General features: G+C 35.1%; 1 protein-coding gene across 1 annotated transcript in view; it reads left to right on the top strand.

Annotated features, from left to right (window-relative positions):
- The first annotated feature begins 1664 nt into the window (after positions 1–1664).
- The window catches only part of LOC113085493 (metabotropic glutamate receptor 8-like), a 60805-nt gene continuing 40260 nt past the window's right edge, over positions 1665–22209 (top strand). The window contains exons 1-4 of the mRNA XM_026255167.1: positions 1665–1719; positions 14646–14781; positions 17428–17582; positions 18762–18899. Coding sequence (XP_026110952.1) covers positions 1665–1719; positions 14646–14781; positions 17428–17582; positions 18762–18899 — 484 coding nt within the window. The remainder of the gene's footprint in view (positions 1720–14645; positions 14782–17427; positions 17583–18761; positions 18900–22209) is intronic.

Here is a 22209-nt window from a genome sequence, read left to right as displayed (position 1 = left end):
CAGCATTTATTTGAAATGTCTTTGCTAATCCAATTGTCTTTAACCTTAGCATCATTTTCATTTTTCAAAATTTTGCATACTCTTATCAGAACCAGTTTTCACCACAGAATATAAAAAAAGATAATTGCAACTTTTTCTCTCACAATTCAGACCTTTTATTTATTTATTAGCAATTCTGGGTTAATATTTAAATTAAATTAAAAATTTAAATGTATGCATTTAGCAGAGCTTTTATCCAAAGCGACTTACAGTGCGTTCAGACTATCAACTTTTACCTATCATGTGTTCGAAACCCCCAACCTTGGGGGAGTTCTCTACCAATTTGAGCTACAGGAACACTATTATATTATTTATTATATCTCACAATTCTGACTTTTTTCCCTCAGCACTGCAAGATATGATCTCCAAATTGTAAAAAAGGCAGAATTGTATGATTAAAAGTCACAATTACATTATTTATATTTTGTTTTACATGCCAGAAAAAAAGAATTGCGAGGTATTAAACTCTGAATTTTATGAACAAAAAGTCAGAATTTCCAAAATTATAAACTCTCAGAATTCTCAGAATTGCAAGAAACTTAAAAATTCCAAGAAAAAGTAGAATTGAGCCAGTATTTATATCTCACAATTTTGACTTGTTTCCTTCTGAATTGAAATATATAAACTCCAAATTGTGAGGGGAAAAAAAGAGTCAGAATTATGAGATATAAAGTATCAATTACCATTTTCGTTTTTTTTTTTTTTTTTTTTTTTAAGAACCGAATTTCAAGAACAAAAAAAATCCAGAATTTCAAATTTTTAATTCTCAGAATTGCAAGAAAACTCAGAATTCAGAGAATTCATAGAATTGTGAGATATAAATTTTTTCTTGCCTTTCCGGGAACAGTTCTGACTTTTTTTTTTCTCAGAATTGTGACGAATGAAGTAAGAATTATGAGATAAAGCTGCAATTACCTTTATTATTATTTTTTTCTTTCTGAGGTTGGAATGATTATTACTATAATGCTTTCTCATATTGAATTGTCATTCTCAAAATGGCACTTTTTTATCACTAAACATGAACTTTTTCCATTTCCCATCACAGTGCCGAATTACACTGAATCTCACAACAGTCTCCAGATAGCAGGACCTCAGACGTTCGCTATCGTAACACAGTTTTGAATACCTGATGTGACAGTATTGTGACTGTTAAGGCTACACTACTGTCACATCACGATCACAGTTTGAGCTATAAGTGAATTAGTGCATACGGTCCCTGCTCAGAGCTCTTTTCCAGAAGCCATGAGATCATCGACACCGCTGTGCAGAGCTGTCATTTCGGCTGCCTTGTGTCTGCCGGGGTTTTTTCATTCTCAGTAGAGCAAAAGCAATCAGAATGGTGCATCGATCTCCCTTGTTCAGGTTTGCTTGAGAGATTTTACAGAATCTACACTTGGGTGCCTCTCAGACGGCTGAGAGCTGTCATATTTCACTCCGGACATTAGCAGGAGGAAAGGAATAATTCACATGCAGGCGCTCAACGGGGACGGAAGGAAGTCGGAGCGTCTGCCGCTATCCGCCGTTCACTGTTTGACCTTATTAAACCAAAGCAAATGCCAGGGCTGCTTTTCCTTGTTCTCCGTCACACTATGTTGTCTTCACAAATAACCATAGCTAAACTAAGAATGGCATTTGTTCAAATACGTCCCGGCAAACAGGGATCAGTGCTTCGGGATACAAGTAAACACGGCGTGTGTCCTGTAGAGATGAACGGCTGCTGGTTTTCAGCGTAGTGATGTTGGGTTCAGGGTTCACACGACTAGATTAACGGAAGCTTGAGGACTTCAAAATGCTAATTTGGTGGAAGAGACGTTCACCTTGGTAAAGCAGGGTTAGTTAAATGGATTGTGTACACAAAAATTGAGAAATTAATAAAAAATCATTAACTTAGCTTTATGTTGTTCCAAATTTGTATTCAGATTTTATTGTCTTTGTTCTGCTGAACACAAAAGCTGTTTATTTGAACACTTTTTGAGTGCTACAATGAAAGCTGACTGTGATTTGTTCTGCCAAGCAAAAATAATAATAAAAAAAAGCCAATCTCCCTTTTGAAGGCAAAATGATTGTTAAATATCTTTTATATAGTTTATTTATAAATATATTGTAAACACCCCCCTTTTTTCTTTATATACACTACCATTCAAATATTTTGGGTTTTTACTTTTTAACTTTTTTATTAAGTTTTCATTAAGGACATCTAAAATTGACAAGAATGGTGATATTTATAATGTTAGAAAAGATTACTTAAACGTATAAACCTGGGGAAAAATCTCCCAAAAGGTTAAGTAGCACAACTGTTTTGAGTATTAATAATAATAGAAAAAACATTTGTTTGAGTAGCAAATTAGATTATTAGAATGAATTCTGAATGATCATGTGACACTGAAGACTAAAGTAATGATGAATATTGCCTTTTTTACTACTTTATCAAATAAATACCGCCTTACTAAGCATAAGACACTTTCAAAATTATAAAACAATTCCAATGTAATGAGCACAGCACTGCATTGTTTTGTTCTCAAAAGAAGAAAGAAAATGATGGATTGGTGGCAATATTAGGTTCAGTGGGTTCTAGAGGTGTCTGTGCTGTGAGAAACAGGCAGAGGTTAACCTACAGAAGTAGTGAAGCATGTCTTCTGTTCTGTCTGAGCTTCATATACTGTATGCTGCTGTGAAACACACTGATGTTTCTTACACACGGGTCGTCGAGGTAGACGGGAAAGACGAGCTGGAATAAAATGTGTGGCCTGTATGCTACACATCATCAATGAGAGAGATGGGTAGTGGGAGGGAATACTGCAGAAATTCAAGAGCGCTTGAGCCACAGGAGATCACGGTTGAGTGGACAGTAAAGCAGTGGAGAAGAAAAGAAGCCAAGAGTCCATGAAACAAAGCAGTGGGAAACCTCAGGACTTTCTCTGTAACAGAACTTTATCAAACATGCCGTTGAAACAATGCATCTGATGCATCCAAAAGGTGCATAGAAAGCCAGGCGATAACTGCAGACTTTCATGACATCTCAGATGGTAGTTTGAAGCTAAATGAAATGCAGATCTCAAGATGTGCAGCATATGTGGTCTAGTTTCAAGGATTGTGACCTCTGAGTCCAACTCTGCTTAGCCATAGGGATTCAATGTCACATCAATTACGAAACCCCTTAACTCCACATGGAAGTGTCACTTCTGGGCCTATCAGTTTTATTTCCCTGAGTAGCCATCGACTGTTCATGCTGTTATCATGCTACTCACTGTTCTGCAGTATATATAATACATTCTCATTTTCTATATGCATACTTGGTTGACCTGCTACTACTCTGCATCTAATGCTGTATCTAAAATGAAATGAGCTTTCTTGACTTTTCATTTCCAGTGTGATGATAAGCAATTGTCTCTTTTCTTAAAAAAATAATGGTTTCAAAGGCTTTGTTTCATAGTGATGCCACAGAAGAACCATTTTCTTCATGGAACCATCAGTGCCACACAGACAAAAAACCTTGTTTCTTTCTAAAAACTAAAAAAAGAACCTTTCCCACAATAAAGAAACTTTTGTGGATGCCAATACAAACTTTTATTTTTAAGACCATAGCAATTCTTAAATTTTTTATACCTTCATTACTTAATTAGATGAAGTAATGATGACCAAAATTAACCCTATTTACTTTCTTAATACATGCACCTGGGCTTGTTTTGAGTTAATTACATTTAATTCTAAATGAATCTTTAGCCAAAATATAATAATTTGCTCAACAACCTCTGAAATGACTTCCCTTTTCTGCTGCAGTCATTAAGAATAGATCATTTAACCAATACCCTTGTAGCTATTTAATCATTGTTTCAGAAATCAGCATTTAGCCAGGGCCAGGGGCGTAGCCATCTTTTCAGAAGTGAGGGGGACAGAAATTACACACACACACAGAGACACATAAAACTTTACGATATAACATTTCTGTAATCTATATAGCCTACCAGTCAACAGTTTTGTTTTTTAAAGTAAGATTTTTTAATGTTTTGAAAGAAATCTCTTCTTCTCACCAAGCCTGCATTTATTTGATCTAAAGTACAGCAAAAAAGTAATATTTTGAAATATTTATACTGTTTAAAATAACTGTTTTCTATTCGAATTTTAAAGGTAATTTATTCCTCTGATCAAAGGTGTATTTTCAGCATCATTCCTCCAGTCTTCAGTGTCACATTAATCAGAAATCATTATAATATGATGATTTGCTGATTATCAATATTTAATACATATGAGTATTTTTTTTCAGCATTCTTTGATAACTGGAAGGATCCACAGATCTTTTTTCAGATTTTTTATAAATTATAGAAATCAATACTTTTATTTTGCAAGGATTCTTTAAATTGATAAAAAGTAATGATAAAGACATCATTTTACAATGATTTGTACATGATTACAGAGACTTCTTTAAAAAACATTAACAAGCTTATTGTTCAAAAACTTCTCACTGGTAGTGGATACTATAGGCAACTTTAATTTTTCTCTAATCTCTAGCTTTTAATTGACTTAGAAATCTATAACTGCTGGACAATAACAAATATTGATTTGTTTATATACTACAAACACTTTTTTATCACATAATAAGGCAGAATAGTTTCTATACTGTAATAAATGCTATGTCAATTAGCACTACATTGTTATATATACTTTATTTATCACCTGCTGGAGATTTTTTTGGACTTAAAAAAAAAAAAAACCCGAAACCGTATGTTGTTTTCATACAGCGATAGGTGGACGCTTTCTGCGCGAGAGCGCCCTCCGGCTTCGAGTATGAATGAAACACACATACACTCACTGCTGGAGTGTTTAGCGCTCCGTGATGTTGATTTCGCCTTCTGAGTCAGAAAAAAAAACATCATATAATTTGCAGATTATCCTGTTTCTTTGAGTTTAAATCTATATTTATTCACACCAGCTCTTGAAAACCTCTATACGAACACACTTGCCCGAAAAAGTGTGGGGGACGAATTTCCGTGATGACAAAAGTGGGGGGGACATGTCCCCCACGTCCCCCCCGTAATCTACGCCCCTGGCCAGGGCTCCAGTCGGGTTATAAACAAGCCAATAAATTAGCGACAGATAAAGTTGAGTTTTCCTCACTAAATGTTCTGTTTCACTACAATGTACAGTATGTCATAGATGCAAAATGGGATGCAAACCGCAGTCGATGTTACCTTTAAGATGTAATATTTCAAATAAATTGTATTAAAATGAAAAATATAAATTTTTACACAAATTTTACATGAAATGTTTGTAAAAATAGGGCACCTATTTGAAGGTGTTTTACCCGTATTTTGAATTGCATATAATTTTTTAGGGTTAAACCTAACAGATAATGCCTTGGCAAAAACTGACCAGTTTCTTTTTTTCAGTTTTCAGTTTTGTTCTCTTACAGCGTATTTTCAAGATTATAATTGGATGCCCTTCACTGAACTAAACATGCATTGAAATCATAACATTATAATGTCAAATGAAAAAAAGTAGCATGCAACTACAATTATGTACATCATGTTTTCAAGCAATGCATTTTATCAGTGTAGCATTCCCTAAGAATTGAAAATATGACTTTAGTATTGCTATAGCATGCTGTACAAGTTGAACTACACGAGCAGGTTTTGAAATATTTGTTGTTACATAATGCTTATTATTTTACATACTATGTCAAGGTAGTATTTTGTAAGTATTTTGTTTGTATTGCATCTGAAAGCTTCTTTGCTCTACACACTGATATAGTTCATGACGGCTCTATTATGTATTATGTTTATATCCTTTTAACGATCAAACCCCTAATGGTCTCCAGTGTTTCAGTCTCTTCATATTTTTTTACTTGATACAGTCCACATTCGTAAGATCCCTTAGGGTAATTGGGCTACGGATCTAAAGGCACATGAAGGCCGTCTGTGAATGCGTCACTTTCTTTTTATGTCCTAACAAGACTCTCAGTCTCAGCAGTGTGAAGAGCTGAAGGTTCCTTCTTTGATTTGCTCTTGTGAGTGAATTGTGACTTTGTGTTGCAGACGAATCAGGCGGGGTAGTGCTGAAGCTTGTGTTTTTGCCTGTTTGGCTGTCCATCGGACAGAAATCAGATCGCTAAACGATGATTTAGAGATGAGTAAATTGCGATGAAAAAAATCCAACTTCCATTTTGTCAGACCAACTCTAGGATGACTGAACTGTCAAATACAGCTCTGTAACAGTGCGCTGTTTCACCCCATTTTCAGTGCCTTTGGCTTCCCATATGTACAGCTAAACACCGGTTTTCTCACTCTCAGTCATGTTGTTTCTACTGGCTGTTTATTGCTGTAGATATGCAATGCAGAGAGACATATACGTGAAGCCCTCTTCTGGAGAAAGGACTCGAATATGAAGCTCATTTTGCATTTAAAGCAATACACTCCAAAACAGTTCTTTTGTTTAGACACGCCCCAAAAATGACATTTTCCAGCTGTTATAAAAATGATATGTTGGGTATTTTGGGCTGAAACTTCACAGACACATTTTGGGGATACCCAAGACCAATATTAAATCTTGTAATAGGTTTTCTTATTGCTTATTGAACTTGGAATCAAAAGTAAAAAAAAAAAAAAAAAAAAAAAACTTTTTTGCTGAAAGTACAGACCAATTCAAGTTGATCAGTTGATGCAACATATTTTGTACATAAATTGAGAAACCTCAAAGTCCTCAAAGCTCTTTTTTTTCTCAATCTCAAAGCTTTTTTTTCCTCAATCTGTGATTTTTTTTTTTTTACAGTGTTCTTGGCCTATTAAATATATAATGAAGCGTTTCATTCTGTTGAGTCACTTATTTAGTCAGAGCACTTAAATCAATTGTAAAAAAAATGCATACTTAAATAATAAACCTTAATGTTTTTTTTGTTTTTTTGCTTGCTTTTAAATTGTACCTTTAGCAAAGAACTCTTACTTTTGTCTGGTAGTTATACATATATAACTGACATTATTACCCAGTGCTAACAGTAATGCAGGGCTTGTAATGAATCATGACCCATCGCTCCGAGGTTTTGTGTATTATAAGTCACTCAGCGAATGCATCTGCTAAATGATATGTAACATAATTTCCCACTTTCTTATTCTCTTCATTAATCAGTCTCATCAGAGCTCATACTGCAAGCCTGACAGAATACTACGTGCTTTAAAAATGTCAATATTTGAATTGCATAGTGTGACTAACAGAGCAGCAAAATCTACTCCCCAAAAATCAGCATATGGTAGAGAGCGCTGTAGATAGCAGAGGAAGAACTTAGTTTCAATGCTAATCAACTGACATTTTCTTTCCTTTCTGTTACGGCACTTTCACAACCACTGCAGTCTCATTATATGCACTGAAAAGGAAATATTCTCACTTTATATTCAATTATATTCAGTTGTGCACCAGCAGGGGTTATGCATGGTTATTCCGTCATAATGGAGATGAATTTTTCATATCTTGTAAGTGAAGTGATTCAGTTTTGGGAGTGAAATCATACAGATGTTGTTTTGTTGCATTTTTTCTGTTCTTAGTTTATTCAATCAGACCAGAGAATGTCATTTTTTTTTTGTGTTGTCTAGTGGATTTAATTGGATTAATCTTGTTAGTGATTTGTTTTTGTGTTTAAAGTAATGGTTCACTTGGTTTACTCACCTTTGTCATTCAAAAGGGAGACATCTGAAGCTTTCAGGTTTCAGAAATGATGCAAAGGCAACATCAAAATATCCTACAAGTCTTTATAAGCCATGCGATAGCTTTGTCTGAGGAGCAAAACAAAATCTTTAGTCACTATTCACCTATAAACTTTCTTTTCAGTGAAACCGTACTTTGAGTTGACTTTGAGATCATTTCTGATTCATATTGAGTTAAATGGATGATTGCAAAGTTATTGTTCAAGAGCTAGAGTCAATTTCAAGACTGTTGTTTGGACTTATACTGTTGCTAAACTGCTGTATGGCTTCAGAAAACTCATTTGGACCACTTTTTGATACCTTTTCTGCCTTTTTTATGTTTGAACACCCCAGATGTCATTAAATGAACTAGTCTAGTTGGGCGCTTATATTATCTTTCTGTCTGTTTGTTTCCTATTTGTTTTTGCAGACAAGTCTAAGCCTGCTTTAATAGTTGGACACTTGATTAGGATTCACGCAAGGAAATGAGATTTTTCTGTGAGAGCGGCACATCACAGGTTAGCTTTCATACAGCGAGTCAGAAACAGTCTGTCGAACTCCTAAGACAAAACCAATCCCTCAGACACACTGATATGTGTGCACAACACTTGAGAGAAAAGGACGATGTCTAGAACAAAGCAGATGGGACAAACGGATTTATTACTGGGATTTAGGGTAGACATCTGACCCTGAGACCGTAATGACTGGGAATCCACTGTCGGTCACTTCTCTCGCTTCAGATTCCAGTGTAACTCCCTAAAAGCCTGAAGGCAATTGATCCGTGCTATAGATGAAGCCTCTGGTGGGTGTATCAGTTACCGCTGCGACTCAGTAAGCATGACCTCAGCATTACCTCAATACTTTTCCCTTAAAAACAAGAGTAAGTATCAGTTGAGCTGAGTTGTAAGGAGAGAAGTTACTGTACTGAATCACCAAAATCCTGTTCTCAGAATCCAATTAGGCATGGTCCACCAAGCCCGAGTGAAGAGCTGTATGTCCTTTTCTGTTGTCTAAGGCTCATTTCTACCAGATGCCCCATTCTGAGGCACCATTTCCAATGTGCCTCTGGGCTGCAAAACACAAACTTGTCTTTTTTTAAAGCCACGATGGAGTGTTGAAAGAAGCAATGAGAGTATTTTATGGGCGAAGGGAATGGCACTCTAACTCATACTGATGCAAAGACTCCAGATCAAGTGTGTTTGATGCCAAAGTTTGGTTCATTTTGTTGGTATACAAGCAGTTTTTTTTTTTTTTTTACATCTATCAAACAGGGCAGTTTGTTTTTCATAATTGTAACTTTATATTTTATTATTCTTATTTTATTTTTCATAATTAATTTTGTAATTCATAATTCAGATTTTTTCTTCTCGCGATTATGACTACTATATATCTCATAATTCTATTTCTCATAACTGATATAATCTCAAAATTATGATTTGATATCTCATCATTTATTTCTTATTATTCTCGAACCCACTTTATATTAAGTGGCCTTTACTACTATGTACTTACATTTTAATTAATAATTTAGTACAATGTACTTATTGTGTACATACATGTTTATACATTGTACTTATATTTAAAAAAACATGTATTTACACCTGTATTTAATTTCTATAATTACATTTATAATTACACTGTTGACCCATACTTTACAACTTAACCCACCCTTAAACTTACCCATACCTCCAACCCTCTCCCTAACCTTACCCCTATCATACCTCAATAGCAGCAAAAGTGTTTTACAATACAATATGAACACAGTAAGTACATTGTACTTATTTTTTATGTAAGTACATAGTAGTTAAGGCCACCTAATATAAAGTGGGACCTTATTCTCTTTAAATCTCACAAGTCTCCAATTATTTCTTACAATTATGACTTTAGATATCATAATTCTGACTTTATATCTCATAATTCCAAAATTGTGTCTTCATAATTATAAATGTATCAAAATTTCTTTAAATCTCAATTAAAATGTGTTTATTATAATAATAACTTTTCAGATCATAGTTCAGACTTACTTTTTTCATCATTGTCTTTCTATCTCATAATATCCTCAACAACTGAGGTCTTTACTCAATCCATTATAGTCCTGCATTAGTGTACAGAAATATTCTGCATCAAAATGATTGTCATGTTCTTCATGCATTTTTACTTTCTTCAGCACTGGGTCGTGTGGAGCGGCAGCGTATGGCAGTAAATATGTGGTGTGAAATGCATGGCGTCAGGCACGCGCGTGTGGGTGGATGCGGGTTGTATTCAAACACCTTTGTGATGCGTGTGTGGGTGGAGATGTTGAATAAACACGCTCCCGAAGCTTCTGTGCTGCTTTCATGAGTGAGAAACGCTCCCACATTTGATGTATGGAGGAACTGACGACCGAATCACCTCATGCAGAGAGCGGAGGAGGTCAGCGCCATGGGGAAACAATACTACACGTGAGATATTAAGCAGTAAATTTGGGCATTTTTAAACCACCATTCTAATGCTTGAGTTTTATTGAGCGTTATTGGCTTTGCACGATATCTGGCCCTTCAGAAAGGGTGGAAAACCTCTCAGGGGACAAATTCAGGTGAGGTTTCACCACCTCAGTGGTCCTAAATTTCTCTACACGAGGAAACACACTTTTGTCGCTTAATGGATGGTGTAATAAGCCACAGTAATAAGGATTGTGCTGCTGAGTTCTTTGCCATTACCGCCCTGAAACATGCTTTGTCACACAGGCACTAATGTGGAATGAATCAAATCTCCATTAAGCATATGTGTCATGACTCGAGCCCAAATGAATGTTTGTGATTTTCTTGTTTGCATTTCACTTAAAAGGCCCAATATGCATCCCCACCAGAGTGACTGACAATAAATCAACTTCATTGACAGTTTTAGTGACACTTCCTGCCCTGGTTTCTGAGCTTGGTCTGTTTTATAATATTGGTGTAACTGTTTTGGGTATTTGAGCATTTAATTCACTGGATTTTCCAAAAAGTACATTCAAAATGGCTTTAAAACTGTCTTCACTTAGAAATTGCTAGTAAATTTAACAAATAATTGCAAATAAACTGCAAGCAAGAAGTTATGTTTATGACTGTATCTCAAAATTCCAATCTTTCTCATAATTATGACTTTTTTCCAAAATTATCATAATTGACTTTGTAAAAATCCCCACTTGGAAATTGCTATTAAATTACACAAATAATTCACACACACACAAAAAAGGCAAGTAACAAATTTAATTGAATGTGAAATTTTGAAGTTGAATTTGTATCTAATAATTCCAAATGTATTTTTACATAATTCTGTTATTATATAATTCTGACTTTTTCATAAAATACTTTATATCTCATGAATCCAAATGTATTTCTCATAATAATGACTATATATCATAATTCCAAACTTATTACTAATAATTAGTCATTTATCTCATAATTCAGAATCTACTTTTCATAATTATTTGATCTCATAATTACGACTTTATCTCATAATTTACTTTGCATCTCAAAGTTACATTTTTCTCATAATTCTGCCTTTATCTCATACTTCAAATATTTTTTTAAAAAGACTAATAGTATTTTCTTGTAAGACTCATTGAGTTAATCTTTATTTACAATTTAGACATTTTGATTTATATGTGAGTCATTTTAGGGGTTGAAAAGCAGGCAAAAATGCTATATTTCAAAAGATAAATTGATGTAAAATTTATAAAAAAAAAATTATTTTGCATAGAATGTAAATAGTCTCGAAACCAAACGGCTATCAAACAGAAAGTTAATTACCCAATCTTGGGAAAATGTTCAGTTTCCCAGCAATGGAAATAAATGACAGCATTAGCCAGCCCATGTGTGTGTTTGAGGGGCGACATGCGAGGCTGGATACAATTAATTAATTCATGATTCATAAAGCAGTGAAATCCAATCATTAAAGATTAGCTCGTCATGTCCCTGATATAGGAGGGATCATTCTATTATCAGACGAGCTGCTTGAATTACTTCAAACTGCTGCTTTAAACAATTAGAGAAGTCGCTGTGCACTTCAAGTATTGTTTTGAAGGTTTTAAATGAGTGCATGATGGCTTCACAGTTATTCTTTCTGTTCTTACAGAACTAAAAATAAACGGGGTATATTTTAATGCAATCGTTCATGCATATTAATTATGTTGTGAGTGACTAATTTCTGGAGCTTAACACTTAGGGCACATGCATTAGTCACCGGAAGGTGGAGCTGCTTTTCTCAGTGCTCAAGCCCAAAATCTTCCAGCTCATTCCCTGCAACATGCTGCAATGCTTATGTCTGCTCATGCAATCCATTTATGAGCTTTAGTAAAGCCATGTTTCTCTTCCTCAACGTTAAGCTGAATATGTGTCCTTGCGCAGCACAAAGACTACTGTTTCTGCTATTGAACGCCCAATAAATGGAAAGGCACAGAATGCACAAGGAATTTGGTGTGTTGAAAAGCCACCAAGCTGTGGAATGCTAATTCATTGGCCTTTTGATGTTCTCCCATTTATGGTGCATAAAAGCCTCATTCTGAATTTGGAAAGAGATTTGGAAAGACATCAGTGAGAGTTAGAAAGACCTGCTCTGTGCCCCGTGTTGTCGATACATTGGTTCGGTAGCGTGACAGTAGCTTAGCTGTTTTCAGAACAGTGTAGCTTTTCTTGTAGCTAGCTACTTTTCCCAGCAGGCAGCGTTATAGTGTGATGAATGGGTTTCTTAAGGGCTAATTAAGATGTGTAAATATAATTTGATGGGTGTGTATTTTACAAATATTACTATGTTACATACTCTACAGTTCAAGGCGGTTGTCATTTTTTTAAATGTTTTTTTAAATGTAAGTTATGCTTACTAAAGATGCATTTATTTGATCAAAAACTCACAACTCCCATATCTCATAATTCCAACTTTTTTTCTTCTTAGAATCGCAAGAAACATAATATACATAATCTAGGAAATGAGCTTACAAAATTAAAATAATCATCATTAATAAGAAAAAAAAAACAGTAACATTGTGAAATATTTTCTATATGAATATATTATAAAATGTAATTTATTCCTGTGATGAAAAGCAGAATTTTCAGCATCATTACTCAAGTGTTAAGTGGCACATGATCCTTCAGAAATCATTCCAATGCTGTCTTTACTCTCACTTTTAAACAATTTAATGCATCTTTGCTAAAATTTGTCCTAGCATCACAGCCTGGCTTTAATGTACTGTAGCATACATTTGAACAAATACCAGTCCATTTGTGGCCAAAAACGTCACAGAAAAGGCTCTTCTTCATGTTTGGAAATGGCAGCTAACGGGCTAAATAACTGTTTCCTCCGTAGTGTAGCTTCAAGCAAATATCGCACTCCATAAACTCACAATCATCTTGGATCGGAGGAGGGCATGAACGCAACAGATTGGTGATTACCATTGTGAGAGGCATTAATTAAGGCTAATTAGTATTTGTCATTGTGACAGAACATATAAGAAGCCGCACTGGTTTGGCATACAGCGACACGGCTCGCTGAGGAAAACGCCGGCACTCATTAAATGGACTGTAACAGGAGGAGATTACAGGAGGAAGTCCATCAGTCACCCCCGTTCAGGACGTTAATGGTATAATCGAGCTCTTGAAGGGACATAGGCTTAGATATTACAGCTTACATTAAATATGAAATCTGACCCTGTCTACCTCAATATGGCCTGTCAAGCCCTGATTTTTGTAAGTCTGTCGTGTTAGGTTTGAATAAATGATGTCAAGCACCTGGAGACAAGATTTGAATGATGGAGCTTGATGGAAAGTACTTCTTTTATGTCCACAACAGCAATGGGTTGTAAATGTTCAAGTCATTTTGACAGACTAACTACAAGACCTTCAAACAGGCAGCAGAAATACCATTGCTTGTGTATTTTTTCTTAATTATATGAAATTTGTTATTGATATTGCTACTCTAATTTTTTGCTTGTTTTCTGATTATTTTACTTTTTAAATGTATTATATGTGTGGGTTTTATTGGTTAACCTTAACCCAGATTAAAATGTACTGCCATTCATAGATTTCAGGTCGAAAGAAGCCTCTTCTGCCCACCAAGTCTGTATTTATTTGATTAAAAACACAGTAAAAACTGTACAATTTTAAGAAATATTTGAACAATTTAAAATAACTGTTTTCAATTTGAATTTGTTGTACAATTATTTTTTTTCCCTTTCATGCAGAGCTGGATTTTCAGCAGCCATTACTTTGCTGCCATTTTGATAAATGTAATAATAATAATAATAATAAAATAAATAAATAAAAGACAAAAAAAATAAAAAACAATACACACACACACACACGTATATATACACACACACACATACGTAAATTCATAGGATTGTTATTATGAAAATGTATATATTTTTTTTGTTTATAATATTATAAAATAAATACAACTGTAATTTATAATAATGTTGAAAGATTTAATGTACAATAACATCAATAATAATATTTAAATATGCTTATTTGCATTTATTATTAAGAGGATGTTGCTTTTTCAGGACACTTTGATAATTCAAAATTTAAAAACAACATAATTTACAGAAAAATAAATCTTTTTTTACATTAAAAATGTCTTCAATGTAATTTTTTGATCAGATGAATGCATCCTTGTCCAATAAATGAATACTTTATTTTAAAAAAGGCAATTTTGTTTTATTGTATGTATTATCATTATACCTCCCCCCCCCCCACACACACACAAAAAAAGGTTAATGTACATTATTGCTAAAATTCTTTTGTTATCATCTGTCTTTGTTCTGGCAAACAGTGTACTGTAGCTATGCATGTTTTAGACTACACCGTCTGAATAAACAGTCCCGACCTCATCACTTGTAAATGGCTGGATTTGGAAAACAAATGTGATTTTGTGTGCAGACTGAACAAAGCCTAATTCTCCGTCTCCGTCTCTGTCTAGGTGGCGTGTGTATCGCACAGTCTCTGAAGATCCCTCGGGAGCCGAGGCCTGGGGAATTCGACAAGATCATCAGCCGCCTCCTGGAGACCTCGAGCGCCCGGGCCGTCATCATGTTCGCAAACGAGGACGATATCAGGTCTCGCATTTCTGTTCTTGAAAGACATTTCCTATCTAACTGTTCACTGCTCTATTAAAGATCTAGCTGAGAAACCTTTTATCACTGCCTTGAGGAAGAAAGGAAAGAGGAAGTAGAAAGGAAGCTGGCTGTGTTCAGAATATAATACTTGCATAATGAACACTGTTTAATATGGTATACTTTAAACTGCCTACTGATCTTTAAACATAACAACTAAAGCAGCTGAATCTACGGTGGCCGCTGCAGTTCCAGAAAACACCAGAAAAAGCACCAGCAAACCAAGAAAACATCTTCATCAGTTTGACAGCAGGTGCTGCAAATGCTCACAACGCAAACAAATAAAGATTTTTATTTGCAGTGCATTTCTCACGTCTTCAGGTTCCCCACAGTCAGCAGAAGCGAACAAAAAGGTGTTTATTACGTTTGAAATCTGGATATTTATCTTACAAAAATGCATGGATTCGCTACAGGGGGCTTTTATTCACCCCCCGGAGCCATGTGAGGGATATTTTATCGGATGTGCTCACTTTATTTCATGTCTTCTGAACTGCTGACAACAAACACCCGCTTACCCCATTGAAAGGCTTGGAAGAGCAAGGACATTTTTTTGTATAACTTCGATTGGATTATTCTGAAAGAGGAAAGTCAGAATACATCTAGAATCGGGTAAACCCTTTAAGTATAACCCTGACTCACTTGCATTGCACTGTGGAATGCAGAAAGTTTACTTAAAAAAAAAAAAAAAAAAAAAAAAAAAGCAGGCATATTAATATAGCAGCATGCTATTCTGCACACAGCCAGTGATATAGAGCGTGGAAGAGGGGAGGAACAGCTACAACAGACTCATTAACACATTTCTCCTAAAGTACCATCCCTCCCAGCAGCCTTTGCTCAGCTCCCGCCTTTATCTCTGTTGCCACCTGTATATCGTCCAACTTTACTGCACCTTCATACAGAAGGAAACTAATTAAAAATGCTGGTGAGGATGTAAAGAGCCTGGAGGGAGGGATGCTTTAATTTCCTCCGCGTCTTCAAACTTGCGCTGGTCTTTCCTGAGCGAGTCCCTAAGGTGATGCTCTGTGCTCTGAGATTTGGCTCTGAACAGACTCGAAAACATTGGCTTTCCTGCCATCTTTACATATGTTTGTTGATATAACAGCTGTTGAGCAGTACAGTATTTATTTATAGACCCCGGAAGAAAATGCTAAATTGACCTCATTCTCGTGTTATGTAGACTTTTATAGTTAAGAAGTAAATCAATGGTGAGGGCTTATTAACAGATTGACTAAGGGCAGAATAACTAGTTCCCTCTGTGAATTCAAAAACTATATTTTTCATGATTAAAGACATTTTATTAATCATAATTATTTTACTTGAATTATTTATAAACTTAACTAAAGTAAAAAATAAAAAAAAAATACTAATTTTAAATAAAGCCTATAATAATATTACAGTAAAACTAAAATAACATTGATTTGAGTTGTCAAATGTTTTTTTCCAAGCATATAAAATATTATTTTAATTAGTTTTTAATCAATTTTTTTGCAATGTACATAAAAAAGGGCCAGTTTAAGTGTATTTTTTTGTTATCTGTAATAACATTTTTCTAAAATAACTAAAACTGAAATGGAAAATGAATTAAAACTAAAAAGACATACTAAAAAACTAGTAAAAATTACAGCGACAAAAATACTAAAACTTTAACTAAAATTAAAATAATAACTGAAAATGCTAATTCAATGAATTACATTTGTAACTATTGAATTACTTAATTATTAATTAAACTAATACAATGCATGTGTAAACAATAGTATCTCAATTAACTGATCCAACTTATCAAATAATTGATCAAATATTTTGTAATAATATAACCTAAACTAACAATTAGGTTTAACTACAATAAAAAATAAAATAAAATAAAAATAGGTAAAAAAAAATAGGAGAATAACTACAATTATTATTATTATTATTATTATTATTATTATTATTTTTTACAAATTATCAGCTGAATGTCTTTCTTGAATAATTGATCTGACTACAAAAAAAAAGACCTTTGGGTTAAAAATGTTTTGTATATATTCAAACAAACAAGCAAACAAACAAAAAATCTCTCTTTTTTATATTATATGTAGATTTTTATTTAATAGATGATAAGCGTTTACTTTGATGCTACATCAGACCTTTCCTTTAAACATGGTTTCCACAGTTTCATGTTTTGGATGTGGCCTTCAGTGACAATATGGTAAGTCCTAATCCTCAGTTACTTTCGCTCTTTCCAGTAGCTTCTCTCGTCATGTTTGACAGTGACAGAATGTGCTAGCAGCTTGACAGCGCTCCTGTCCTCTCTCTCAAATCCCTCTCAATAAAATATATACACAATACATGAGTGAGAAGTGGACAGCTGGACAGGACCTTCTCGAGGCTGGCCATTGAAATCCCAGCTTTAGATCTCCAGGGCCCATCAGAGTCTCAGCCATGAGTGAGGATCGAGAGCGTCTTTATTTGAATATCAGTTAAACAGATGTCAGCAGCTCCTGACGTACATTTATCTGAACCGCAGATAAGATACAGCGCGGCGTCAGGCGTGGATGTGCTGGCGGTGTGTTCTGTTGTTTGAAGCTGATGTATCATTGTTTATGTCTGCAGACGAGTGCTGGAAGCTGCCAAGAGGAGCGACCAGACGGGTCACTTCCTGTGGGTGGGGTCTGACAGCTGGGGCTCCAAGATCTCACCGGTCATTCAGCAGGAGAGAGTGGCAGAAGGAGCCATTACCATCCTGCCCAAACGTGCCACGGTGGAGGGTATGTACATCTGAAAATGTAACTGTAACTGACTAAAGCACTCCCCAAGGCTGCATTTATTTGCTCAAAAATACAGGAAAAACATGAAAAACTTTGAAATATTATTGAAATTTAAAATAAATATTTCCAATTTGGATATGCTTAAAATTTAATTTATTCCTGAGATGCAAAGCTGAATTTCAGCATCATTACTCCAGTCTTCAGTGTCACATGATCCTTCAGAAATCATTCTAATATGCAGATTTGCTGCTCAGCAAACATTGCTTATTAACAGTTTTGAAAATAGTTGTGCTGCTTACTATTTTCTTGTGAAAACCGTGGTACTTTTTTTTTTTCAGTTCAAAAGAACTGCATTATTTAAAACATAAATATTGTTTAACCTTATAAATGCCCAAACTTTTAAACTGTAGTGCATATGTGACAATTGTTCAAAAATATTACGTTTTAGGAACAGAAATAAACAAAATGATTACTATTTAGAACCAGTTTCAATGATCACCAAACTATAAGAAATAAAGCCTTAAGTTATGGCAAGACATACAAATTTCAATATTGCATATTTCTTCTTAGTTATGAAAAACTTTATTTTATTTTATTCCTTGGTCAGTTCATGTCTACTTGACAAAAATCTTAGTCATCTCAATATCAAAAAGTGGCTCTCTATATATAAATTCCTGCTATTAGTCCACTATTACATGAAGTTCATTTACTTTCCTGTTCAGAAGTCAACAATCATAGAGAACTGATTTACTTGCATTGCAGTTAAGGAGTTTAGTTAGTGTGCATCTCATCTTCTCTAGATTGCATCACTCGGACTTAGTGGAGATATTTTTTCCTGCTCTCCAATGGTGTCACACAAGCATTGCGAACAATTAGCATCATGGTCTGACACTTAATACCGTATCCATCCGAGCCTCCTCCTGGTCGTTGTCTGCACTCAAGTAATCATAGCGCTGTCCCTCCAGCGCCGGCACTCAGGCCTGCAGGCACCAGTTCGGGAATAGACCCACCAATTAGAGCACTTTTGTCAGAACACATTGTATAATTGTGTCTGTGGGGACAGGGATTAGATGCAGACATCCAGACAGGAATCCCGGCGAGGATTTGCGCATGCTCTGCAAATGTGTGTCATTCTTTCAGATGCTTATCGTCTTGTTTTCTTCACCTCTCTCTCCTCAGCGTTCGATCGCTACTTCCGGAGCCGCTCGCTCTCCAACAACAGAAGAAACGTGTGGTTCGCTGAGTTCTGGGAGGAGAACTTTGGATGCAAGCTGGGGATGCATGGCAAGCGGCCAGGAAGCCTTAAAAAGTGCACTGGTAAGATTTGCTTGTGTTCAATCTATTATTCCGTCCATTTTGCTGTGTTCACCGATTCATATTTAAAAAGGTTGTTCGTTTTTAATGAATATTGGTTGAAAATGTACTCAGTTTCAAGCAGTCTAAGATGTAGATGAGTTCGTTTCTTCATCAGATTTGGGGAAATGTAGCATCACATAAATTGCTCACCATTTGGATGCTCTGCAGTGAATGGGTGCCGTCAGAATGAGAGTCCAAACAGCTGATAAGAACATCACAATAATCCACAAGTAATCCATATCACCCCAGTCCAGCTATTAATGTCTTGTGAAATGAAAAGCTGTGCGTTTGTAAGAGTCCTCTATCCATTGTATTGCTTTCGGCAATGAAAATGTTGTCTTGTCTGAATCAGGAGGGAAAATATGCACAGATTATTCAGAGAAAACAGTCCAAAATATTTCTAAACAAATATGTTGGTGGATTTTGATATGAAAGAATATGAAAGAGGATGGACATTTTCCCTGGAGGAAGTGTTATTATGGACTATGAACTTGTATTTGTATTTAACAAGAAGAAATGTTTTTTTTTTTATTACAAGCATTAATTAATGCACTGGAGTTTGTGGTGGACTACTTTTGATGTTTTTATCAGCAGTTTTGATTCTCATTTTGACGGCACCCATTCACTGCAGTGCATCCATGAGCTCATCTACTGTACATCTTGAGGGCCTGAGGGTAAGTACATTATCTGCAAATGTTCATTTTAGTCTGAACTATTCCTTTAAAAGGAAAATGCAACAAAAGCGAAACGGTCTGTGCGAAGCTTAAGCGTGTTGCTTTGTATGGACAGGAAGTGTCACATCTCTGTAAGGCTGTCAGGTGCCACAGCTTGAGCAGTCAATGCAAATAAAGTGTGTTCCCGCTGTAAGCCTCCAGACAGATGTCTGGGTGACATTTGGACCGTTTCCAGTGTCTGACTTCATTGAACCTTTCTTTCCTCTCTCCTGTCTCATAAGAGGCCACATGTGGCATGTTCACACAGAACACACTCTTCTTGTGTGAAAAACAGCTAGACGGATATCAACATAATTTAACAGAAGGCATGTTTATGGGTACATTAACTCTCATTCCACACAGTTGTGTTAGATTTTCTTACTTGTTTGGTAAAGTTGCAACTCTAAAATTCAGTTGATTTGAGATATCTGACCCTCTTCCAGATTCATCCGATTGGTCCATTGATAAAAAAAAAAAAAAAATACATATATATATATATATATATATATATATATATATATATATATATATATATATATTATGTTGACCTGTTTTTAACCATTAATGCAGTAGCTAAACAATGAGCAATACCTTTACACAATTTATTAATCTTAGTTAATTTTAATTGGTTTATATGCTAGCACTATTTTGTGTAATTCAGTATAACTTCATATATTATTAATGAAGATAAATTAACAATGAACAATATAATTGTTTTTTTAAATGAAGTTAATGTAGCTTAACAAGTGCTATACATTTTTTTGTTTATTTTTAAATAATGATACATGCATACATACATTATAAATGATAATGAATTAACCATTTTTGTAAAGTGTTACAAAAACCATTTCTGTATTGGTTGTCAAACCCTTAATAAAAATAACAATAACTAGTATTAGTGTTTAAAAAAATAATGTGAGCGGATTTCTGCATTTGTATCAGTATGCCGGGGGGATGTTGTAACAACAATAGGGAACCAATCTGTTGTCAGCCTGGAGCTGCCTGTCGACACACACACACACACAGACTGGTCAGATGGAGAGGAAGCTCAGTGTGTGTCGTGAGTCACTGCACTAATTTGAGGGCAGCACAGAGCGCATGACGCAGAGAAGATCTTGTCTACCTGAGTGCGTCACTGCTCATGAGAGACTGCTACAATCCTACAACCTCTCCCAACAAAATGAGCCCAGACAAACCAGGGTCAGACTAACAAAGTGACCATGACCGTGTCGGTCAACAGAGCCTGAACATCCACCTTGAGCTGCAACATTAGAATTCAGAGAACACAGCCATCTGCCGAGGCGCATGTCAGCTGATTTTAAAGGAATAGTTCACCATGACACCATGCAATATGTAGATGAGTTTGTTTCTTCATCTGATTTGGAGAAATGTAGCATTCCATCACTTGCTCGCAAAACGATGCTCTGCAGTGAATGGGTGCCGTCAGAATGAGAGTCCAAACAGCTGATAAATGCATCACAATAATCCACAGCACTCCAGTCCATCAGTTAACATCTTGAGAACAGAGGGGTGTTTGTATGAAACAAAATTCATCAAGACATTTTTAAATTCAAACTATCGCTTCCTGTTAAAATACAAGACGTCTATTCTTATTGATTTCTCCGATGGAAATAGTTGTATTACAGTCTGTTTCAAGGTTTACAACCTTAACCTTTTTTTGTTTTCATATAGGCAATGATATGTAAATGTGAGCGTTAATATGTTAATAAACTGATGTTTGTGCAGCTTAGTTGCAGATGGAGCTGCAATGCTAACATTAGATTATCTCTACACTGCACATTAAACTTTTATTGTTTCAAATGAGCAGGAAAATCCACAATACGACCGACTATATAATACAAAAAGAAATAACACACTCAGAGCAGAGCTGCTATTAAATCTACAATATAGAGGAGAATGAAATTTACTCTGAACTGTAAGAAAGCCATTGTGAGTGACACAGGATTTTAATGTCTCTGTGAATGTGCGCTTAGAAAAGTGCACCAGGGGAATGAATGCAACCCTCTGCTTCTATATGAGAAAACTTCCACCACGTCTGATAGAATGTGCTTGACATAATGAACATAATTTTGCATCACACACACCTTGTGAAGTCTCAGTCATTCATTGTATATGAATAAAGTAACATTTTATCATCATATAACGGAAGAACATTTGCTTTTTGATATGTTTTAATTTGTTTAAACACGTGTATTTGTTTAATGTTTACTCTGTATGCAGCATCATCTTTGTGCTTGTTTTGCAGTGTGTTTTACTGAATGAAGGACCGAGGTCAGTGTGGCGAGCACAATGAATGGATTTTGTAGTAGCAAAAAATGCCAGGTGCACTTTTAATGTCGCATTACAACGATATGCTTTAATGATAAATTAAATTTGAATTAAAGCTACATGCTTTAATGCCTTAATGTAATCATCACTGTATGTGCTGGTTTCCATATATTTATCTATACACATATATGAGAGATTTGTTTAGTCAGATCTGACTTAATTTGTTCAGCTTGGTTTTTACAGGCCATTTCTATATGAAAATAATGATT

Source organism: Carassius auratus, unplaced genomic scaffold (assembly GCF_003368295.1).
Source record: "Carassius auratus strain Wakin unplaced genomic scaffold, ASM336829v1 scaf_tig00041689, whole genome shotgun sequence".
NCBI lineage: Eukaryota > Metazoa > Chordata > Actinopteri > Cypriniformes > Cyprinidae > Carassius > Carassius auratus.
Note: the sequence above shows the minus strand (reverse complement) of the source record. Positions and strands in the feature narration are given on the sequence as shown.